Source organism: Trematomus bernacchii, unplaced genomic scaffold (assembly GCF_902827165.1).
Source record: "Trematomus bernacchii unplaced genomic scaffold, fTreBer1.1, whole genome shotgun sequence".
Taxonomy (NCBI): Eukaryota; Metazoa; Chordata; class Actinopteri; order Perciformes; family Nototheniidae; genus Trematomus; species Trematomus bernacchii.
The window spans coordinates 424,422-446,108 of record NW_022987707.1 but is presented as its reverse complement, the minus strand read 5'-3'; the positions used below and the strand labels follow the sequence as shown (position 1 = coordinate 446,108).

The 21,687-nt window shown below is 43.3% G+C and overlaps 1 protein-coding gene across 1 annotated transcript; it reads right to left on the bottom strand.

Moving 5' to 3' along the window:
- Window positions 1–30: 30 nt before the first annotated feature.
- Window positions 31–20,722, bottom strand: cdc5l (CDC5 cell division cycle 5-like (S. pombe)). Its single transcript, XM_034140670.1, has 19 exons — window positions 20,107–20,722; window positions 18,804–18,907; window positions 17,299–17,460; window positions 16,847–16,974; window positions 14,036–14,135; window positions 12,839–12,965; window positions 11,563–11,654; window positions 11,073–11,217; window positions 9,511–9,702; window positions 9,188–9,336; window positions 8,060–8,225; window positions 6,556–6,720; window positions 6,389–6,469; window positions 5,411–5,662; window positions 3,048–3,155; window positions 2,869–2,958; window positions 2,371–2,502; window positions 1,948–2,028; window positions 31–460 (listed from the first exon to the last, which is right to left on the bottom strand). Exons 1-19 carry the CDS (start codon window positions 20,149–20,151, stop codon window positions 347–349), a joined length of 2,433 nt encoding a protein of 810 aa, XP_033996561.1. The 5' UTR covers window positions 20,152–20,722; the 3' UTR covers window positions 31–346.
- Between the last annotated feature and the right edge of the window lie 965 nt (window positions 20,723–21,687).

Below are 21,687 nucleotides of genomic sequence, written 5' to 3'. Positions count from 1 at the left end.
GCCTGGAGCTCAAGAAAAAACCACGCACTGTAATTGTTGAAAAGAAACTTTATTGGTCACTAGTACAGAAACAGAAACAACTGAGCATGCTCACAACTCAGCGTATGACATCATAGCAACATAAGCACATTGGGGGCGGGGCTTATCTCTGGGGGCGGGGCTTATCTCTGGGACTGCTGCTAACATTGAAAAAAAACAACAACTTTAGATCGAGAGACACGTTTATCATTTATCGTAGCGTGAGAGAGTGTGAGAGAGAGTGTGAGAGAGAGTGTGAGAGAGAGAGAGTGAGAGTGTGTGAGAGAGAGTGTGTGAGAGAGAGTGTGAGAGAGTGAGAGTGTGTGTGTCAGTATTTCTGCTCTGAGTTGATGAACTCCTCTCTCTCCATCATCAGCTCTCCATATCTGTGCTGCAGCTCTCTCTCTCGCTCCATCTGCCGCTCCACGTCCTCCCGCAGAGCCTGAAACAGAGACAAGCCGATGAACAGCTAGTCGACTTCAAAGATAAACAGATCATCTTTCATTCAGACGAACTATTTTGACTGTTTTCAAAGAATTTGTTTCCACAAGATATTCCTTTCATGACTTTTGAACGTTTTTTTTCCGACAAAACTCAACTATGACTTTATTTTAAACTATAATACGACTTTTCCCCCAATTTTTTTGTACATACTATTCTACAACTTTTTTAATAAAATGACTTTTATAAGACTTTTTTTCGACAGACTATGTGTATAGTGGCATCCAAGGTTTCCTTTGATGCCACTATAGAGCGGGGTTGACGACACGCAATCCAGAGCAATAAGCAGCCGAAGGTTTTCAGTCAAATGTAATTTATTAACAAAAAAGGTATTTGACTTAAATTGTCTCAAAATAACAAATCTAACTAATAATTTCGGCGATATACTTTCCTATATAAACTATACTTTGCAGTCCAATTTGCAACACTAATTTCGTTTACAATTTGCGGTGGAAAAACTGTTCCGCCCCCCGTCTCATCAGGTCTCAGAGCACCCGTCTCATCAGGTCTCAGAGCACCCGTCTCATCAGGTCTCAGAGCACCCGTCTCATCAGGTCTCAGAGCACCCCAGCTGTCCTCAATGACCTCACTTAAATAAACACCGGAAGGTCCAAGGAAACAGATCTATCTAATTTATTTTCCGACAAACATTAGATGGCATTGCATGTCACTTGTTAGACACTTGTATCCAAAGCGACTTACAGTCACTCAGCACTGTGATACCCAGGAGCAGTTTTAGGATGAAGTGCCCAACGACATGCTGACTGCAGGGGGATTGAACCAGTACTCAGCGCACTAACCCACTGAGCTGCTGATACATCGTTTTTATAGATTTGTCTTTTTAAACTACTTTATTCTCTCAACTGTTTCTACTCTTTCATTTCTATTTATGTTGCAACACAAAAATATCCCAATTTCAGATCATTAAATACCTCTTACCCTATCTTATACCATGATGACTATTTGACTTATTTGCAACTTTTTCTACAGAACTGACTTTTAACGACTTTTCTACAACATACAAAACTTTGAGTTAAAGAAACGTTACGACTTTTTTGTGGCATGCTATAGGACTATTTTTCGACACACTTAACCAAACTTTTACCAACATACCATAGTGAACGTTTTCTCGCGAGAAATCATTGACATTTTCTACGACATACCAGACTATCAATCTTTCTACGACATACTAAACTTAGACTTTTCTTTGGTCATGCTTCTGTAGATTTGGTAGATTATACTTCATACTATGAGAATCCCTGACTTTCTACGACATACTTTTTGATATGACTTTTTACGGTGTATATCTAATACTGTTCACCTGGTAAATGACTTTAATGTTTCATCAATGAACCTAACGATGGACCAGTGGCTTCAGCGTTAGAACAAAGTCAGATTTGAACAGGTGACAGAGTGAAAGGCGTGTACCTCTTTTCTTCTGGGGATCGCCGTGTCCTCTTGTTTCTTCAGCTGATCGAAGGTCTTCAGCTCCGTGGCAGACTGCTCCACCTGGTGGACAACAGCAGCATTACATCAGTATAACACTCAGTATCATATCTCAGGATAACCCGCTTCAGATGCCACTTTAACAACCTGCAGGAGAAATGACTGCAAAGCTAGTTAACAATTCACTGATGTATTTTCTAGATCATTATTTAACATATAAGCTCTTTATTGAGAGATATGATTTGCAAAACTGTACTTTTAATACAATGTGACTTAAATTAAAGAATAAAACAATAAATAAAAGAAACCTGCAACACATCAATGTAAATTAAAACGTGCTGTGTACTTCATTAAGCTCAGAATAAAGAGTAAATAAGGATGTTTTTTTTAAACTTGGCTCAGTACCTGTTCCCAGATTTCGTTGTGTTGCTTCAGGAGCCCCAGAGCTCGGGACTGAAACCCTCCCAGCAGGATCTTCAGCTTCTTCTCCAGTTTAGCCGCTCTGCGAGCTTCTGCTGTCATGTGACCTCGATTCACCTGCACACACACACACACACACACACACACACACACACACACACACACACACACACACACACACACACACACACACACACACACACACACACACACACACACACACACACACACACACACACACACACACACACACACACACACACACACACACACACCACACACACACACACACACACACACACACACACACACACACACACACACACACACACACCACACACACACACACACACACACACACACACAACACACACACCACACACACACACACACACACACACACACACACACCAGGGTTAACACCGCAGCTTTTTAAAATGTTGAAACAGTTCAGTCTCCATCAATTCTCCGTTTGTTTCTCACCTCCAGTTTTTTCTCCAGGCTTTCAATCCGATCTTTCTTTGACGCCAGGTTGGCTCGGGTGTATCTGTTCTGAGCGGGGAGATATAAAACCTGCAGGACGAGACAGACAGACATCAAGATGAATCAGTTCTTTACCAAACCTTCATGATGCTTGGTGCTGATAGCAGAGGGATGTTCACCTGTCCGTAGCACTCCTCCCACACCTGGCTGTAGGCCTCCATGCTCAGATCTCCGTGACCCATCCCCCCCTTCACCACCTCCATCTCTGCTGCCAGCACCGCCTTCGCCTGGGGACGAAGCACATGGACAACACGACATTAGGGTTTGAGCAGCTCTTTAGAGGAAGGTATGTTTGTTTATAAAGCACATGTTCAGACACAGAGGCAATTCAAAGTGCAACACATCAACATTAACACTTAGGTGCCGTTTACACGAAGACGAAACGGCTTGTATCTGCATAGTTTCTCTAAGGCGTAGGCTCCACGAGGACGAAAACGGGTTGAATCCGCATATTTCTCTTGCGTATAGCCCTTTAAGCTCGACGACGCCGTAACAGAAACGTAGAAACAGACCCCGCAAACGACATCGGGTCCAAAGGTGGATAGATCTGGGAACGGAGCGCTCTGGGGGGTCCAACGGGGCCGTGGGGTCGCCTATACGGTCATGCGTTTCATAGCCCCGCCTCTCCCCGCCTCCCCCCCCCTCTGCTGCTCACCCCCGCAAAAGTACACTGCACACTGAATTCAGATTATTTATCTTTATCTCGATATGAACATAAACGCGAGTGAAGTCTAATCTGACAGGACGGAGACACGCAGCTCCTCCGGCCGTGAAGCAGCGGGAGCAAAACACACACTTCAAGTCAGATCACCACCCTTAGCTATTTTAATTACCTCTCAAACTACCTAAACTAGTTATAAATATGTTTATTTTTACTGTCGGGTTTACTTACTGGATCAGCTGCTGCATGAGGAAGCATGAAGATTTAAACTTTAACACACATTGACCGCGGAGAAAAAACAGAAGTGCAGCCATGACAACCATTCTTCTTCGCTGCTTTTGTGGAGGAAGTTGCTGCTTTTGTGGAGGAAGTTACAGCGCCACGTACAGGTTCGGCATATGTACTGCAGCTTTTCCAGCGGTTGGATGTAAACGGAGCCGTCTCGTGTGGGCAGACACTATCCGGTGTATATTGCGTGTGGGCGGAAGGTTTTTTGCGGTTGCATTTGCGTTACTCCGATGCGTTTTGCCGTATGCGTTCCCGTGGAGCCGGGGCCTTACGTATAGCCCTATTATTTACACGAGGCCGTAACAAACGGACCCCACAAACGATAACGGGTCCCAAGGTGGATAGATTTGCAAACGAAACGCTCTGGGGGGTCAAACGAGTCCGTGTAATCACCTCTATACGAATATTTCCTGAAAATATAACGATAGCCCCGCCTCTCCTGCTCACTGCTGTAGCATGGCCAGTAGCTACTGGCAGTAGCTACTGGCAGTAGCTACTGGCAGTAGCTACTGGCAGTAGCTACTGGCCATGCTACAGATGTTAGTGCAACATCTACAGCTCCTCTACCACAACCATCAGCAACAAGTGGACATGGAGAATTACATGAACTACATGTTGCTAAATCCACCGCGGGGCATAAACAGAAGGGTAGCCATGGCAACATTGCTTCGGGGTCTTCTTCGCTGCTTTTGGTGTATTTTGTGGCGGAAGTTACAGCGCCACTTACAGTCCCGGCATATGTACTACAGCGTTTCCAGCGGCCTCGTGTGAACAGACACGTTAAATGAAACGAATGCATGTGAACGGAAGACTTTTTTGAATACGCATACTGTGCATAAACGCAAACATATGGCCTTAGTAAGAAGACAACAGAAAGACAATAAATAATCACAATGGAACAGATTCATATAAACCATGCATACAAGAGATAGTTTAAAAACAACATTGTAAATACAGTAGGTGCTAAAACAAGTTAAAAGACTTCTAGGGAGGCAGCTGAAAAAAGTCATGTTTTTAGCCTCGATTTAAAATAACTGGGTCGTAACAGAGCAGCTTGCCGGACATATATACACAAAACATTTAGTGCTTTATAAGTTGATGTGTTTCTTTCGGTCAGGACTCTGGATTAGTTTTTTAAGGGATCTTTTTAAACAGAGACCTGTAAATACACTGTCACAGTAATCCACCTGCTAAAAACACATGCGTGGATGAGTTTTTATTAAATTCAAGCACTTTAAAACACTGGATCAACTACAAAGACCGAGTTGTTCCCCCTCTCGCTCCCTCCACTCGTCCTCTGCCCGTCTGTAAGAAATGACTCCACAGCTTTGGATAGAGCTCCGGTTAAATGTAATGTAATGAGGTATAGTCTCCTGCTCCATGTTCCTGTTTCCCTACTTGTTCCCAGAATGACTTTAAACCCACATTAATGAATGTTTACTGACATTAGTTTTTAGTTTTCGAGCTCCAGTTCAAAGTATACTGAAGGCGGTGTCGTCCCCTGTTTTTAGAAGTATAATGCAGTATATTCACCAGCTCCATGTCCTCTGTGGGGACGGGTTTGTAGGGGTGTGTCTCCAGGTGTCCGATATGCGAGGCGTTGTTGGAGGTGGAGGCGGGCCCTCTGGTTTTCCCGCGCTGTGATTGGCTGTCCCTGTTGATTGACGGGTGGTGCAGACAGTCGAAGTGCAGCATGGTGATCATCTCCTGTTTGATCAGCTCCTCGGCCAGCTGGAGGTCCTGCAGCGTCTCCATGGAGGAGGGGCGGAGCACCGACTCGTTCACCTGCAGAGAGATGACATCATCATCATGCTGCTAATGCTAAGGTAGCTTCTCAGCTAATGCCACTTGTTTTAATCAATTTGTAATCTATTCTAGAAAAACTGTGAGCTTTTTTTGAGATTTCAAGAAGCGTATAAACAAACAACGGATGTCTTTTATGAACATGTATCCATGGTGGAAGTAGATTTAGATGTTCTAGGAGTTAGATAGAGATTATAGATGTAATTATGCATCCCATGAAGCATTGCATGAAGTCTGTCGACGAATCAGAGGCTGTTGTTGGGGCTGCATAAACCTCCCCCCTGGAGGTGTAGACCGTGAACTGGGGCCCTCTGGCTCGTCTCTGACAGAAACTTTTTTGCTAAATATTATAGATACATATTGATTTTGGTTTGAAATACTTTCTTTTGTCCCTATGGTCACCAAGACTTGAAATAACCATTTACTTTTCACTGTGGGTTTCGAATACATTGAGTGATAACATTTTTGTGTTGTTTTTTCTTTTATACTTGTAGTCTCACATCCATGTGACATCCCTGCAGTCGACATATGCCGATAGCTTAGCTTTTCATGCAAACAAACATGTCTATAACTTGATTGTGCAGCACAGGGCTTAGACCTCAGAGAGTTAACCACTCAGATCAATCCCTCAGAAAGTGTCTGTGTGTCTGTGTGTGTGTGTGTGTCTGTGTGTGTGTGTGTGTGTGTGTGTGTGTCTGTGTGTGTTACCTCGGTGGGTCTGGGGAGGTTCCTCTGAACAGAAGTGTGTCTCAGCTTCAGCTCCTTCTCTCTCTCTAAGTCACGAACAGCCTGTAAGCACACGCACAGGTTAACATCACATACGAGTGACTTCACGGCTCCCTCCCTCCTCTTCGGGCCTCAGATGTTTTCTCTACCTGTTTGCGATCCTCCACGTCTGAGGAGTCCTCCGTGAATCCCGTCTCCGACTCCGTTTCCTCCAGATCCTTCTCTGCGTTTTCCGGGAGAACGATCTCGAAGTCGTTTTTGGGAACAGGAAGTGACAACAGACCCTGCCTCAGCTGCTGCAGGCTCTCCCTTTGCTGTGAGGGGAACACAAACATGCATCCAACTGTTCAGAGTCACACAGCCTACTTTAAGGTGTCATTATTCACCTTTTCTTCTAAATAACACTCTGGATTATCACAAAACTTGTATTTATATATATTCTTTCATATAAACCTGTAATATTAAAGTTATTTAAGTTGTATTTCATAATTAATTTGGAAAAACCTATTATTTAAGAACACCTATATTTAATCTGTAAATATAATAACTTTCGTCAAAAGGAGACACTGTGGTTTCACACAACTTGCATTAAACTTGTTAGTCCGGCAGTGGCTCAGTCAGTAGGGGCTTGGACTGGGAGCCGTAGGGTCGCTGGTTCAAGTCCCCGACCAGACCTAAATATGGAGTGTGGACTTCTACTTGGAGAGGTCCCAGTTCACCTCCTGCCCTGCCGTGGTGCCCTTGAGCAAGGCACCGGACACCCCCCTTCCCCCCCACTCCCATTGCTCCCCGGGCGCTGTACAATAGCTGCCCACTGCTCCTAGTACTAGACTCCTTGTACTAGGATGGGTTAAAAGCAGAGGCCAAATTTCACTGTGTGTGCTCTGCATGTGTGACCATTAAAAGAGGGTTTCATCCCTCCCTATTCTATTCTATTCTTCTATTCTATTTAATACATTTGATGTAAAACCTATTTAGTAACACAAAACTTACATTAATCTTATGCTTATTTATTTTAAGTTGTGTATTTTCAGTACAACGTGTGTGTGTGAGGAGTGTGTGTGAGGAGTGTGTGTGTGAGGTGTGAGGAGTGTGTGTGTGGGTGTGTGTGGAGTGTGTGTGTGTGAGGAGTGTGTGTGAGGTGTGTGTGTATGAGGTGTGTGTGAGGAGTGTCTGTGAGGAGTGTGTGTGAGGAGTGTGTGTGTGTTTGAGGCGTGTGTGTGTGTTTGAGGAGTGTGTGTGTGTATGTGTGTGTTGAGGCGTGTGTGTGTGTTTGAGGAGTGTGTGTGTGAGGAGTGTGTGTGTGTATGTGTGTGTGTTTGAGGCATGTGTGTGTGTTTGAGGATTGTGTGAGTGTGTGTGTGAGGAGTGTGTGTATGTGTGTGAGGAGTGTGTGTGTGTGTTTGAGGTGTGTGTGTGTGTTTGAGGAGTGTGTGTGTTTGAGGAGTGTGTGTGTTTGAGGAGTGTGTGTGTATATGTGTGTGTTTGAGGCATGTGTGTGTGTTTGAGGAGTGTGTGAGTATGTGTGTGAGGAGTGTGTGTGTTTGAGGAGTGAGTGTGTGTGTGTGTGTTTGAGGAGTGAGAGTGTGTGTGTGTTTGAGGAGTGTGTGTGTGTGTGTGTGTGTGTGTGTGCGTGTGTGTGTGTGTGTTCACCAGGTGTTTGGAGAAGGCGGGGTCAGCCAGCTGCTCCTCACTGTTGATGTTTAGTTTGTCTCTCAGAGGAGTTCTGGCAGGGGTCGACCCGGGGGTCACGGCCCCCCGAGGGGTCATCACTGCAGACTGAGGGGTCATCCCGTCACCCTGACTCTGAGTGGGGGTTCTGATGGAGAGAGGAGAGGGTTAACATCAGCTGATTGGTCGTTTAAATTAACGGTAGCCAATGGGATTCCTCCGTGTGCTTTTGGATTGTGTCAGAAAATAATCTCACTGGCGAAACGGGAAAGGGGTGAAACGGGAAAGGGCGAAATGGGAAAGGGGCGAAATGGGAAAGGGGCGAAATGGGAAAGGGGCGAAACGGGAAAGGGGCGAAACGGGAAAGGGGCGAAATGGGAAAGGGCGAAATGGGAAAGGGCGAAATGGGAAAAGGGCGAGATGGGAAAGGGGCGAAACGGGAAAGGGGCGAAATGGGAAAGGGCGAAATGGGAAAGGGCGAAATGGGAAAAGGGCGAGATGGGAATCATTTAGGGGCGAATTGGGAAGGTGCGAGATGGGAAGGGGCAAAACGGGAAAGGGGCGAAATGGGAAAGGGCGAAATGGGAAAGGGCGAAATGGGAAAAGGGCGAGATGGGAATCATTTAGGGGCGAATTGGGAAGGGGCGAGATGGGAAGGGGCAAAACGGGAAAGGGGCGAAATGGGAAAGGGCGAAATGGGAATCATTTAGGGGCGAATTGGGAAGGGGCGAAATGGGAATCATTTAGGGGCGAATTGGGAAGGGGCGAGATGGGAAGGGGCAAAACGGGAAAGGGGCGAAATGGGAAAGCGGCGAAAAGGTAATAATGTAGGGTCGAATTGGGAAGGGGCGAAATGGGAAGACACCCTGCTCTTGTTATTGATGAAACTGATCACATTGTAATGATTGTATGTATTACTTCATGAATTTTTCTTAACAGACTGTACGTGGTTTGTCGTGCTTTGCTTTCTGTTATTTTGTTCATGTATGTCTGTAAGACGTTGCTTTTGTCGGGACCCCCTTGAAAACCAGATGGTGCATCTCAGGGGGGTTTATCCTAATAAATAAACGTCTATATAAAACAACCAGAGGAAAGGTGGAGTGTTGTTACCTGAAGGGTGTGGTGAGGACGGTGTTGGGAGTCTGAGATTGTGTTTTCTGAGGCGTCACTCCGCTGAAGTCGCTCTCGTGCAGCGGGGTGTTCAGGCCTCCCTTCAGAGGGGTGTCGATGTTCGTCAGAGCCATCAGGTTCTGGGCTTCCTGAAAACACACACACAAGTTACAGGAAGTTACAGGATGTTACAGGAAGTGCATTTTGTAAATTGTGTAATTTTAATATTTTTTTATGCACGCTTCTTAGGTAACATTAAGCTGTCTTTGGCTCTTTTCTGCTGTAACAATATGTGTGTGTGTGTGTGTGTGTGTGTGTGTTACCTGCAGTATCCTGTCCTGTATTAGGGGGGTGCGGGGGGTTCTCTGCCCCGTTGCCATGGCGTTGGTGACGCTGTACTCTGATAGGAGGGCTGAGGAGGCAGAGTTCCCGCTCTCGCTCTCCTCCACCGCCTGACGGGCCACTTCGCTCGCCACGCCCAGCTTCACCACCTCCTCCAGCTCAGCGTCACTGATCTGGGAACAGATTCAATATAACACCACCACTGATTTACCTGAGATTATATTCAAAGGTCTCCCATCACGCAAAATGCACTTTTCGATGTTTTTTTTATACGTAAATAGCCCACTTCCCCCAGCTCAGCGTCACTGATCTGGGAACAGCGGCAGATCACGATACGATACAATAACACTTTAATGGTCAGATCAAGACACAAACATGTAACATAACGGCACAATCACAGAGAGAAAAGCTGCTCAAAGCCTTCAGCGTGCATCTGATCTGGGATTCATTATAACACCACCACTGATTTACCTGAGACTATATTCAAAGGTCTCCTATCACGCAAAATGCACTTTTCGATGTCGTAATATACGTAAATAGCCCACTTCCTCCAGCTCAGCGTCACTGATCTGGGAACAGCGGCAGATTAAATATAACACCAACCAGAGATTATATTTATCGTAGAAATGTCTCATAAGTCTCATTTAATTATATATAATGTCACTGTAACTTTATTTTCTAAATTCACGCCTAGCTCCTAAATGTTGTCAGACAGAAGGGTTGACCATTTTCAGGCGATTATCACATGATCTTATGTTTGTAATTAGCACGTATGCACGTTTTGCCCGTCTGGCCAACATTTCAATGGCCTGTAATGTAAATCCCCTTTCCTTTGTCCGTTCCAACCGGCTCAGATTCTTGTTCTGCAGGTTATCTGTCCTTCCAGCTGGAAATAGATTGATTCTGTTAAATGCTATAACTCATCTTTGAGCAAATCACATCAGAGACATGTGTTTTATATATTTTTATATATCTGAGACCCATAATATATAGCATGATAGGAGATCTTTAAAGTGTTACAGGTGTTTGAGATTGAGTATAACACCAGCACTGAGTTACCTGAGATGATATTTAAAGAGTACAGGTGTTAGTTACCTGAAATGATATATAAAGAGTACAGGTGTTAGTTACCTGAAATGATATATAAAGAGTACAGGTGTTAGTTACCTGAGATGATATATTTAAAGAGTACAGGTGTTAGTTACCTGAGATGATATATAAAGAGTACAGGTGTTAGTTACCTGAGATGATATATAAAGAGTACAGGTGTTAGTTACCTGAGATGATATATTTAAAGTGTAACAGGTGTTAGTTACCTGAGATGATATATATAAAGAGTACAGGTGTTAGTTACCTGAGATGATATATATAAAGTGTAACAGGTGTTAGTTACCTGAGATGATATTTAAAGAGTACAGGTGTTAGTTACCTGAGATGATATATATAAAGTGTAACAGGTGTTAGTTACCTGAGATGATATTTAAAGAGTACAGGTGTTAGTTACCTGAGATGATATATATAAAGTGTTACAGGTGTTAGTTACCTGAGGAATGGGCAGCACCAGCTTGGAGCGTTTCTTGGTGAACTCTGCGACCCCGCTGGTTTGCAAGATGGCCGACGGGAGGTCGCTCTCCTTCTTCTTCTTGATCTTCTGTTTGTCTTTCTTCCTGTCTTTCTCCTCCTGCTCACTAACAACACACACACACACACACACACACACACACACATTAGGATGTAAACTCTGCGTCAATCATATAACAATATGTTTTTCTCTTTTAGCTTTAACATGTATTTGCGTTAAAGAAAGTAATTTTTCTGACTGTGGTCCGTGTTAAAAAAAAAATGTTCTCGTCTTCTTTCGTAAAAGATATGGCGTATTGGTGAATATGAATAGTCGCGGGAGGTGTTTAATAATGTGGCCGCTCTGTCTTCATCTTCTCCAAGTCGAGACGAACACATTTATATATTTAGTCATAGTTGTACTGAACTAAATAACACTGTTGTATAATAAATAAAGGTGTTGTGTTACTGACTTGCGCAGATCTCCGTCCAGATGCTGCTGTCGGAGCCGTTTGAAGTTGGGCTCCTGGGCGTTGTACTCCTCCATGCTGGTGTCATAGAAACCCTGAAAAGTGGACCAAAAAAAGACATTTAATACTTTGAAATGAGCCAGCACTACAACTCAAGTATATTCGTCTAATGGCGCGTTTCCACTACACGGCCTCGCTCGGCCTCGCTCGGTATGGCTTGGCCTCGTTAGGACTGGCTCACTTTATGGCGCATTTCCATTACAGTTTAGGAACTGGGGTAGTAACTATAGTAACGCAGTGTAGGCGGAGCCGTGACGTGATCTTCAGAGGACCCCAGAAAAACAACACAGCCGTTAGCTGTTAGCACTCAGAGCTCACAGCTCCTCATATCTGTTCAGAAACTAGACAAAAGTTAAACAAGTACAAACCACAGACTGCCTGTGTCATGGCGAATACAGTCGCTGCTTTATTTATGTCTATAGGCCGTTGTTGGGAGTGTGGACGGTCGGAGCATATACTGCGTTAGCTTAGCCAATCTCCATTTAGAAAACAAGCATTTTAAAAGGTGTTTCGCCTGCCGTCTGTCTGCAGACTTGTCAAAGCATTAATTCATGGTTTTTACTAACCGGTATCAGTATGTTGTTACTTCGGCATCATTTTGAAATGTGTATTACAATTAAATCACGGTCAAATATGTCCATCTTGTTGTAGTTGTAGCCCTCTTGCCAGCGATGCTCTCTCTAGTTTAGCATACTCAGCCCGACTCAGCCTCGTTGTCTCTGGCCCTAGACCCACGATTTTATGAGGCCAGAAAAACTGTGAATTAGGACCCGCCGGCCGGTACTAGGCCAAGTGGAAACGCAACCAAAGACGGGCCGCTGACGTCACAGCCCTCTTAAACCGGGCTGCGGGCTGTAGTGGAAACGCGCCATAATACCTATCAGAATATGTCTCTCCACCTAAGACATAATAACTTCAGAAGTGACACTGCAGTGAGACATAGGCTCGTTTTTAGACAATGCTTCATCTCGTTCAGTCAAAACATCTTATTTTGAGTCGTATCTCAGAGGAAATGTGATTTATCTAAACATCCCGTCTTATTTCAAGACATCTTACCAAGCTAATGTTCACTTGTTCTATTGGCAGATTTTTGGACTTATTTCAAGTGAAACCGACTTCTTTTCATTCTTGTTTAGCTTGTTTTAGGAGCAGCATTTCAGTGAGAGAGCTGTGCAGGTGTTTGTTTCATAACGCATGGAAGCAGCTGATGGAGGTTTACCGATGCAGGCTTCTTCTCGAAGGGGATCTCAGCGTTGTAGTCCACTCCCCTCTTCTTCTTCCGCTTCTTCTGAGCGTCGATCCCAGCCGCTCTCAGCTCTCTGCGTTTCTGCAGAGCCGCCAAACGCCTGCAGAACGAACAGGACGACACTCGGTCACATATATATATCAACTATGCACGCATTCACATCCTTACAACAAAGATCATCAGGTGCAAGGCAAGTTTCTTTCTTTATACAGCACCTTTCAACACAAGGACATTCAAAGTGCTTTACAGACATGAAAGACACATATTATGAAATGGCATTTAAAACCCACTCATTTCAAAGCAAAGGAATTAAAGTGACTGCAGTGTGAGATACACACACCTGAAATGTTGAGCTCTGACTCTCAATCATCGCTCACTTCTTAGCACAAATAGTTTCACTTTCTTTCTACTTTCTTGTTTAACTTATCCTTTAGTTATTTCAAGTGTTTCAAGCTAAACGAACCCCCCTTTGGAAAACTCTAGGTGTAAATAAATGACCCGGGTGTATGGTGTTAGATTTGTCTCAATAATATTTGTGTGAACATAAAAATAATTTGTGTAAATGTGTGATTTGTAAAATGTCAAACACCGTCCACAAATGCATTCAAAAGACATGGCATTGTACAATAACATTAAAAGACTAAGAATGAAACCCTCTGTAGTTTCCTCAGGTTGTCACCCCTTGGGAAGCAGAGAGATGAATGATATAATAATTACTAGAGATGGGAATTTGAAAGCAGATTTATATTCGACCCCCCAAAAAAAGGTTAACCTAATTTACATATCCTATGAATAAATGTTCAAACTAATATAGAAACCAAACCATGTTTTCTTTGATATTTTTCTCAAGCTATTTAAAATGGCACTGTTGAGTACATTTAATTAATCAATTTGATAATATGTAATCAACTTAGGCACCCCTCCCATATAAAATAATTAATATTAGATTAATCATTCCCATCCCTAATAATTACGATTATTAAGAAGTTATGATCCCATCCATTGATAGATTGACCAGCCCTTTCTACTCCTTTAAGGTCCTGCTACTATTTACACCCCCCCCCCCCCTTATGTGTTTATTCTGTGTATCTGTGACACTGTACTTGTCTTGTAACTCCTATATCCCTAAATACGAAGACGTTGTGATGCAGTGATCTCTCTCTCTCTGACCTGGCCTCCTCCAGCTGCTTCTCTCTGGCCTTCCTCTTGGCTTTCTTGCCCTGAGTGTTGGCCAGTCGAGCTCTGGCCTCCGACAGCATCTCCAGCTCATCTGCACAGAGACAAACATATCATTAAAGGTCTCCTATTATACTGTTTCTCATCAATATATCACAGGTCTCAGATATATCCAGAGCCTGTCTCTGATTGGCTGAAACACCAAACAGATCATTGCAGCATTACCCATAATCCCCTCTGTTTCAGCCCTGTTTCCAAAGTGCTGATTCTCTGTCTGTTGCTTTAGATGAAAATAAGGAGCCCCTCCCCACGCCCCTCTGAGAGACATTTGGTTACAAAGAACTCAATGGTGCTCTAGGAGCAGATTCAGGTGATAAGTGGGGGGGGGGGGGGGGGGGTTACCTTGGTTGCTGATTGGCTAATGGTTACACAAGACAGAACATCGTTATGACATCATAAAGTGGCCAAAATCTGATCAGCTCATTTTCAGACAGGTTTTTATAGAAATGGATCAAAAAGAGAGAGTCTATTTACACAGAGGGGATACATGGTGATGAAGAAGAGACATGAAGAAGAGGGGACACATGTTGATGAAGAAGAGACATGAAGAAGAGGGGACACATGTTGATGAAGAAGAGACATGAAGAAGAGGGGACACATGGTGATGAAGAAGAGACATGAAGAAGAGGGGACACATGTTGATGAAGAAGAGACATGAAGAAGAGGGGACACATGTTGATGAAGAAGAGACATGAAGAAGAGGGGACACATGGTGATGAAGAAGAGACATGAAGAAGAGGGGACACATGTTGATGTAGAACAGACATGAAGAAGAGGGGACACATGGTGATGAAGAAGAGACATGAAGAAGAGGGGACACATGTTGATGTAGAACAGACATGAAGAAGAGGGGACACATGGTGATGAAGAAGAGACATGAAGAAGAGGGGACACATGTTGATGTAGAAGAGACATGAAGAAGAGGGGACACATGTTGATGTAGAAGAGACATGAAGAAGAGGGGACACATGTTGATGAAGAAGAGACATGAAGAAGAGGGGACACATGTTGATGTAGAACAGACATGAAGAAGAGGGGACACATGTTGATGAAGAAGAGACATGAAGAAGAGGGGACACATGTTGATGTAGAAGAGACATGAAGAAGAGGGGACACATGTTGATGTAGAAGAGACATGAAGAAGAGGGGACACATGTTGATGTAGAAGAGACATGAAGAAGAGGGGACACATGTTGATGTAGAAGAGACATGAAGAAGAGGGGACACATGTTGATGTAGAAGAGACATGAAGAAGAGGGGACACATGTTGATGAAGAAGAGACATGAAGAAGAGGGGACACATGTTGATGTAGAACAGACATGAAGAAGAGGGGACACATGTTGATGAAGAAGAGACATGAAGAAGAGGGGACACATGTTGATGTAGAACAGACATGAAGAAGAGGGGACACATGTTGATGAAGAAGAGACATGAAGAAGAGGGGACACATGTTGATGAAGAAGAGACATGAAGAAGAGGGGACACATGTTGATGTAGAACAGACATGAAGAAGAGGGGACACATGTTGATGAAGAAGAGACATGAAGAAGAGGGGACACATGTTGATGAAGAAGAGACATGAAGAAGAGGGGACACATGTTGATGTAGAAGAGACATGAAGAAGAGGGGATACATGTTGATGTAGAAGAGACATGAAGAAGAGGGGACACATGTTGATGTAGAAGAGACATGAAGAAGAGGGGACACATGTTGATGTAGAAGAGACATGAAGAAGAGGGGACACATGTTGATGAAGAAGAGACATGAAGAAGAGGGGACACATGTTGATGTAGAAAAGACATGAAGAAGAGGGGACACATGTTGATGAAGAAGAGACATGAAGAAGAGGGGACACATGTTGATGAAGAAGAGACATGAAGAAGAGGGGACACATGTTGATGTAGAAGAGACATGAAGAAGAGGGGACACATGTTGATGAAGAAGAGACATGAAGAAGAGGGGACACATGTTGATGTAGAAGAGACATGAAGAAGAGGGGACACATGTTGATGTAGAAGAGACATGAAGAAGAGGGGACACATGTTGATGAAGAAGAGACATGAAGAAGAGGGGACACATGTTGATGTAGAACAGACATGAAGAAGAGGGGACACATGTTGATGAAGAAGAGACATGAAGAAGAGGGGACACATGTTGATGAAGAAGAGACATGAAGAAGAGGGGACACATGTTGATGTAGAAGAGACATGAAGAAGAGGGGACACATGTTGATGTAGAAGAGACATGAAGAAGAGGGGACACATGTTGATGAAGAAGAGACATGAAGAAGAGGGGACACATGTTGATGTAGAACAGACATGAAGAAGAGGGGACACATGTTGATGAAGAAGAGACATGAAGAAGAGGGGACACATGTTGATGAAGAAGAGACATGAAGAAGAGGGGACACATGTTGATGTAGAAGAGACATGAAGAAGAGGGGACACATGTTGATGTAGAAGAGACATGAAGAAGAGGGGACACATGTTGATGTAGAAGAGACATGAAGAAGAGGGGACACATGTTGATGTAGAAGAGACATGAAGAAGAGGGGACACATGTTGATGAAGAAGAGACATGAAGAAGAGGGGACACATGTTGATGTAGAAGAGACATGAAGAAGAGGGGACACATGTTGATGTAGAAGAGACATGAAGAAGAGGGGACACATGTTGATGAAGAAGAGACATGAAGAAGAGGATTTTGCACACTAGGTGACCTTTAAATCTTTCCCCAAAACATACCTTCGTCCATGTCCACCGGGTCGGGTCGGGCAGGTTTAGTTTCAGGGTTCGGATCGATCTCTCCTGGTTTTAACTTCCTGGGGTCGTCTCCCACTTCCTCCTCATTATCCTTTTGTGCTGCCTTGTCTCTGAACACCCACACACACACACACACACACACACACACACACACACACCCCCACACACACACACACACACACACACACACACACACACACACACACCACACATATATAACACACTCAATTAAAGAGCTTCAGGTAGTGTTACTTGCATCCTTTGGTTACTAAAACCCTTTATGAACACACAGTTAGAAATACACTACATTTATACAGTTTTGTACATTTAAAGTTTTTAGACTGTAAGTGTAAATATGCACAGCTTTGATCTCACAGTATAATTATAAACATGAAACCTATGCAGTGTATGAATGTTGTGCATTCAGATCTTACAGCAGGTATTCGTAGTGCTCCAGGCACTGAGCGGCGGTGCGTCCGATGATGGGAGCGATGGTCCTCCACTGGGTGGGCATCAGCTTGGCCAGATGCAGCAGCTTCTCCTCCTCTTCTCGGGACCATTCTGTCTTCTTGATGCTGGGATCCAACCACTCGTACCTGCAGACGGACAGAGCACACCGTTTAACAAAGAGGTATGAGAACCGGAGATCACACTGGGACAAAGGATGGGTTTCGTGGAGCGGCAAAACACAACAAACCGACGGGCGAAAGCACAGAAAAAGGGCCGAAATCATGACAGTAGGGAGCTCAGGTCACTATGCTCGCTACATTATTGATATCGATAGGATTATTATTTTTAGGGTCTGAGACCAGAGGTTGGCGAAGACCCTATTGTTTTGATTTTTCCACTTTGAACGCAAATTTGACCGCCTGAACATATATGAAAACTCACCCAGACTTCAGTCCAGCAGAGAAAACATGGGAGAAAGCACCCACTAAAAACCAGATGTACTTTATTTGACCAAGTGCATCTGGTTTTGTGTTGCTTCCTGTTCGAGAAATCTCACTGGATATCGGTTCTTCTCGGTAATCATACATCCTGTCATGTACAAAATACTGACTTTTTTCTCAAAATGTTGGCTTTTTCTCCAAATTCTGACTTTTTTCTCAAAATCCTGACTTTTTTCTCAAAATTCTGACTTTTTTCTCAAAATCCTGACTTTTCTCAAAATCCCCACTTTTTTCTCAAAATCCTCACTTTTTTCTCAAAATTCTGACTTTTTTCTCAAAATCCTGACTTTTCTCAAAATCTCAAAAATGTTAATAATCACTTGTCCCCGGCTTCAGCTTCAATCTCAGGATCCATGTATTTCTGATCCTCTCAAGAATGGAAGTAGTCAAAAAAAAAAAAAATGTGTTGGTATTTTCCTAAAAATATAAAAATTCTGATTTTTTTCTCTCAAAATCAAACAATTCTGACTTTTTTTCTCAAAATTCTGACTTTTTCTGAATACTTTAACATGTTTTAATCACTGGTCCCCGGCTTGAGCTTCAATCTCAGGATCCATGTATCTCTGATCCTCTCCAGAATGGAAGTAGTCATCACATACAGAGCATCAACTAGTTCCTGAACAGTGTCCTTCACATGCTGATATCCAAGAGAGGGAGTTACACAGTCACAAGATGGAGGAATAGAAAGCAGTATTCAATGTTTACTTCAGATTAGCTCCACGTCAGAAATGAGCATGCTTGTCATATGTCTATCTCCATAGAGGCTGAATCATCATGTTAATCACATAGCTATCATATGCCTCAAACAGTCCTGATGCTCTTCTAGGTAATCAGACATCCTGTCATGTTCACAGCTACAGTTGGGATAGCTTTGTTAGCATGTTACTCTCATATTGGAAGAGGACATTCAGGATTTCCCAGCACTTCCCTTTCCCTGTAACGAGCTGGGACGTGACACCATCACATGTCTTAGTAACAGGAAGACTCACCATCGAGCTTTACACTGTTTGGCAGACTTGCGATGCAGCAGGGAGGCGATTCGAGACCACTGGTTTTTCCCATATTTCATCACGGCCGCCTTGAGGATCTCATCCTGAGAGGAAAGGAAAACACAGAGACAGAAATTAAAGCTTAAACATGGAACCTGGCCACGGTCCTGGTTCTATTAATCCCTTCAATCTGACTGTGATTAACAACTAAGGATCAACAGCAAAAACAAACACAAGAAGAGTTCAGGAGACAAAGTCTAACACTCTTTACCTGGACTCCTACATCGTTTCATCTTTAAATAATATGTTTAAATACAACCCATTTAGAAGTAGTTGTACTTTATTCACCAAACACAGCCTTGATGTTTAAAGAACCCTCTGACTATAATACTCTGCCTTTAAGTATCTGAGCAACAGCTTTGCAGAGGTGGGAAGTAACTAAGTACATTTACCCAAGTACTGTACTTAAGTATAATATTGAGGTACTTTTCTGCTACTCTGTACTTCTACTACACTACAGTTCAGAGGTAAATGGTGTACTTTTCCTCCACTACATGTATTTAATACCTTTAGTTACTTCACAGATCTGGATGAATGATGTGAAATATAATCAAGTGTTAAATCAGACTTTAGTTCCACCTGGAGTAAATCCACAAGCTACCCTGCAGTATACAAAGTCATTCAAACTAGCTGCACCTTTACCAGCTTTGAGAACACTTTCATGATCAATCATTATAAAACATATCATATATATTATTCTGAAATGGACCAATCTGCACAATGACTACTTTTACTGTCGCTACTTTCACTATATTTTGATGATAATACTTTTCTACTTTCACTTGAGGAACATTTTGAATGCAGGACTTTTACTGTAATAGAGTATTCCTACACTCTGGTACTTCTACTTTTACTCAAGTACAAGATCTGAGTACTTCTACTTTTACTCAAGTACAAGATCTGAGTACTTCTACTTTTACTCAAGTACAAGATCTTAGTACTTCTACTTTGACTCAAGTACTAGATCTGAGTACTTCTACTTATACTCAAGTACAAGATCTGAGTACTTCTCCCACATCTGATTTATATATATATATCTTTATATTTAGCTAGGCGGGCTAATTTCCCGTTGAGAGAGCAGTTAGCTTCATGCTAATTCAGTCACATTGGTTTACTATGAGTTGTTAGCGTCGTGCTCACGCAGCAGTTAGCATCGTGCTATCTCGTTCCCATTGGTTTACTATGAGTTGTTAGCATTGTTAGCATCATGTTAGCTCCATTTTAGCTTCATGTAAACACAAACCTCCGTGTTGCGCCACACGCCTCCTTTAATCATGATTCTCGGCATCTTGGCGGCCTGGTTGTCTCTCCTCCTTCGGTGAAAGTGTTATAACTGATTCTCAGTCAGTTATGGAGGAAAGTGGAGCTGCACAATGTTTTTTTTGTAGTTTCAATCAAACTACATCCAATGCGAGGGAGCAACGAGCTGCACCACACCGGAAACTGGTGTCGCAGAATCAACGGTCCGACGACTTCGTCTTCTTCGGGTTTTACAGCGGTTAGCATCCAGCTTCACGGTGCATTACCGCCACCCTTCTGTTCCGGAGTGGATCAGAAATATACGTAGTTCACATTCTAGAGGTATTATAAACAGTAGAAAAATAAAAAGGACATCCTCTTCATCAATCCAGTTTTCTTAAATAATGTAGCGACCCTGTGGAAACATTACAATACTCAAATCAGGCTTTTATATTCATCCTCCTCAACACTAACAGGTTCCTGAGATTAAACAGACCCACCCCACATTGTCTCTTCGTTGTGATTCTCTGTGTGTCTTTAATATTTAATGACAGATGACACGTTTTACAGTTTCTTCATCTAAACCACGGCCCTTTCTCATGTCATCAAATGTCCCATCCTCGACTCCTCGGTCCTCCGGTAGTGACCCGGAAATGAATTTTAGCGCGCCATGTTGAAGGACATCTCATTTCTCGAAATGCACATCGAGGACCGAGCATCGAGCGTCGAGGAGGCTCTCTGGAGGAGCTATAACCGAGGATACACTGATGGGTCCTCCACAGTCCTCCACGGCTCCTTCGTGGATGCATTTCCGGCAACAGTGATGTTTCAAAGAGTCGAGACGCACGGCCGGACTTATCTCAGCCAATGACAGCTCTGCATGCATCCCCTGGATATTATTTTATTAACTGCTTTCATCGCGACGCGATGTTTACAGTGAGAACAGCTGTGAGGTCCGTGCAGAAAGCAGAGCAGTGTGTATAATATATATCATATCACTCAGTATAACAGGCCTACTCTCTTTATTTGCTTTAGTTTAGTAGATATCTACAAACAAAGTCGATATTTTTCTAAAACCATTTAGTGCTTCACATAATAAAATACACAACGGCTGTAGCCTGATTATATGCTTTAGGAGCTGTAGGTGCGTGTGTGTGGTGTAGGTGTGTGTGGTACAGTGTGTGCGTAGATGCAGCGGACAGACAGGCCTCAGTTGGTTTGGTGTCCTCTGCTTACTTGTAATACTTGTAAATAAAACTTTTGGCCCGTCATTTATTTCCCTCATTGTAGCGACCAGAGAGGGGGGGGGGGGGGGATATATCCAGTCTCTGATAGTGTTACGTTATTATGAGAGTGCTCTGTTTGATTCTGAAATTGTATATATTTATATAAATATATACATATATATGTGTGTGTGTGTGTGTGTGTGTGTGTGTGTGTGTGTGTGTGTGTCTGTGTGTGTGTCTGTGTGTATGTCCGCATCTGTAGCCTGTTATTGTCTCATTATACCGCACTGTGAATGAATTAAAAGTAAATATATAAGTCGTCATGAACACATCTGTCCATCAGACAGAGGGCTGCTGTG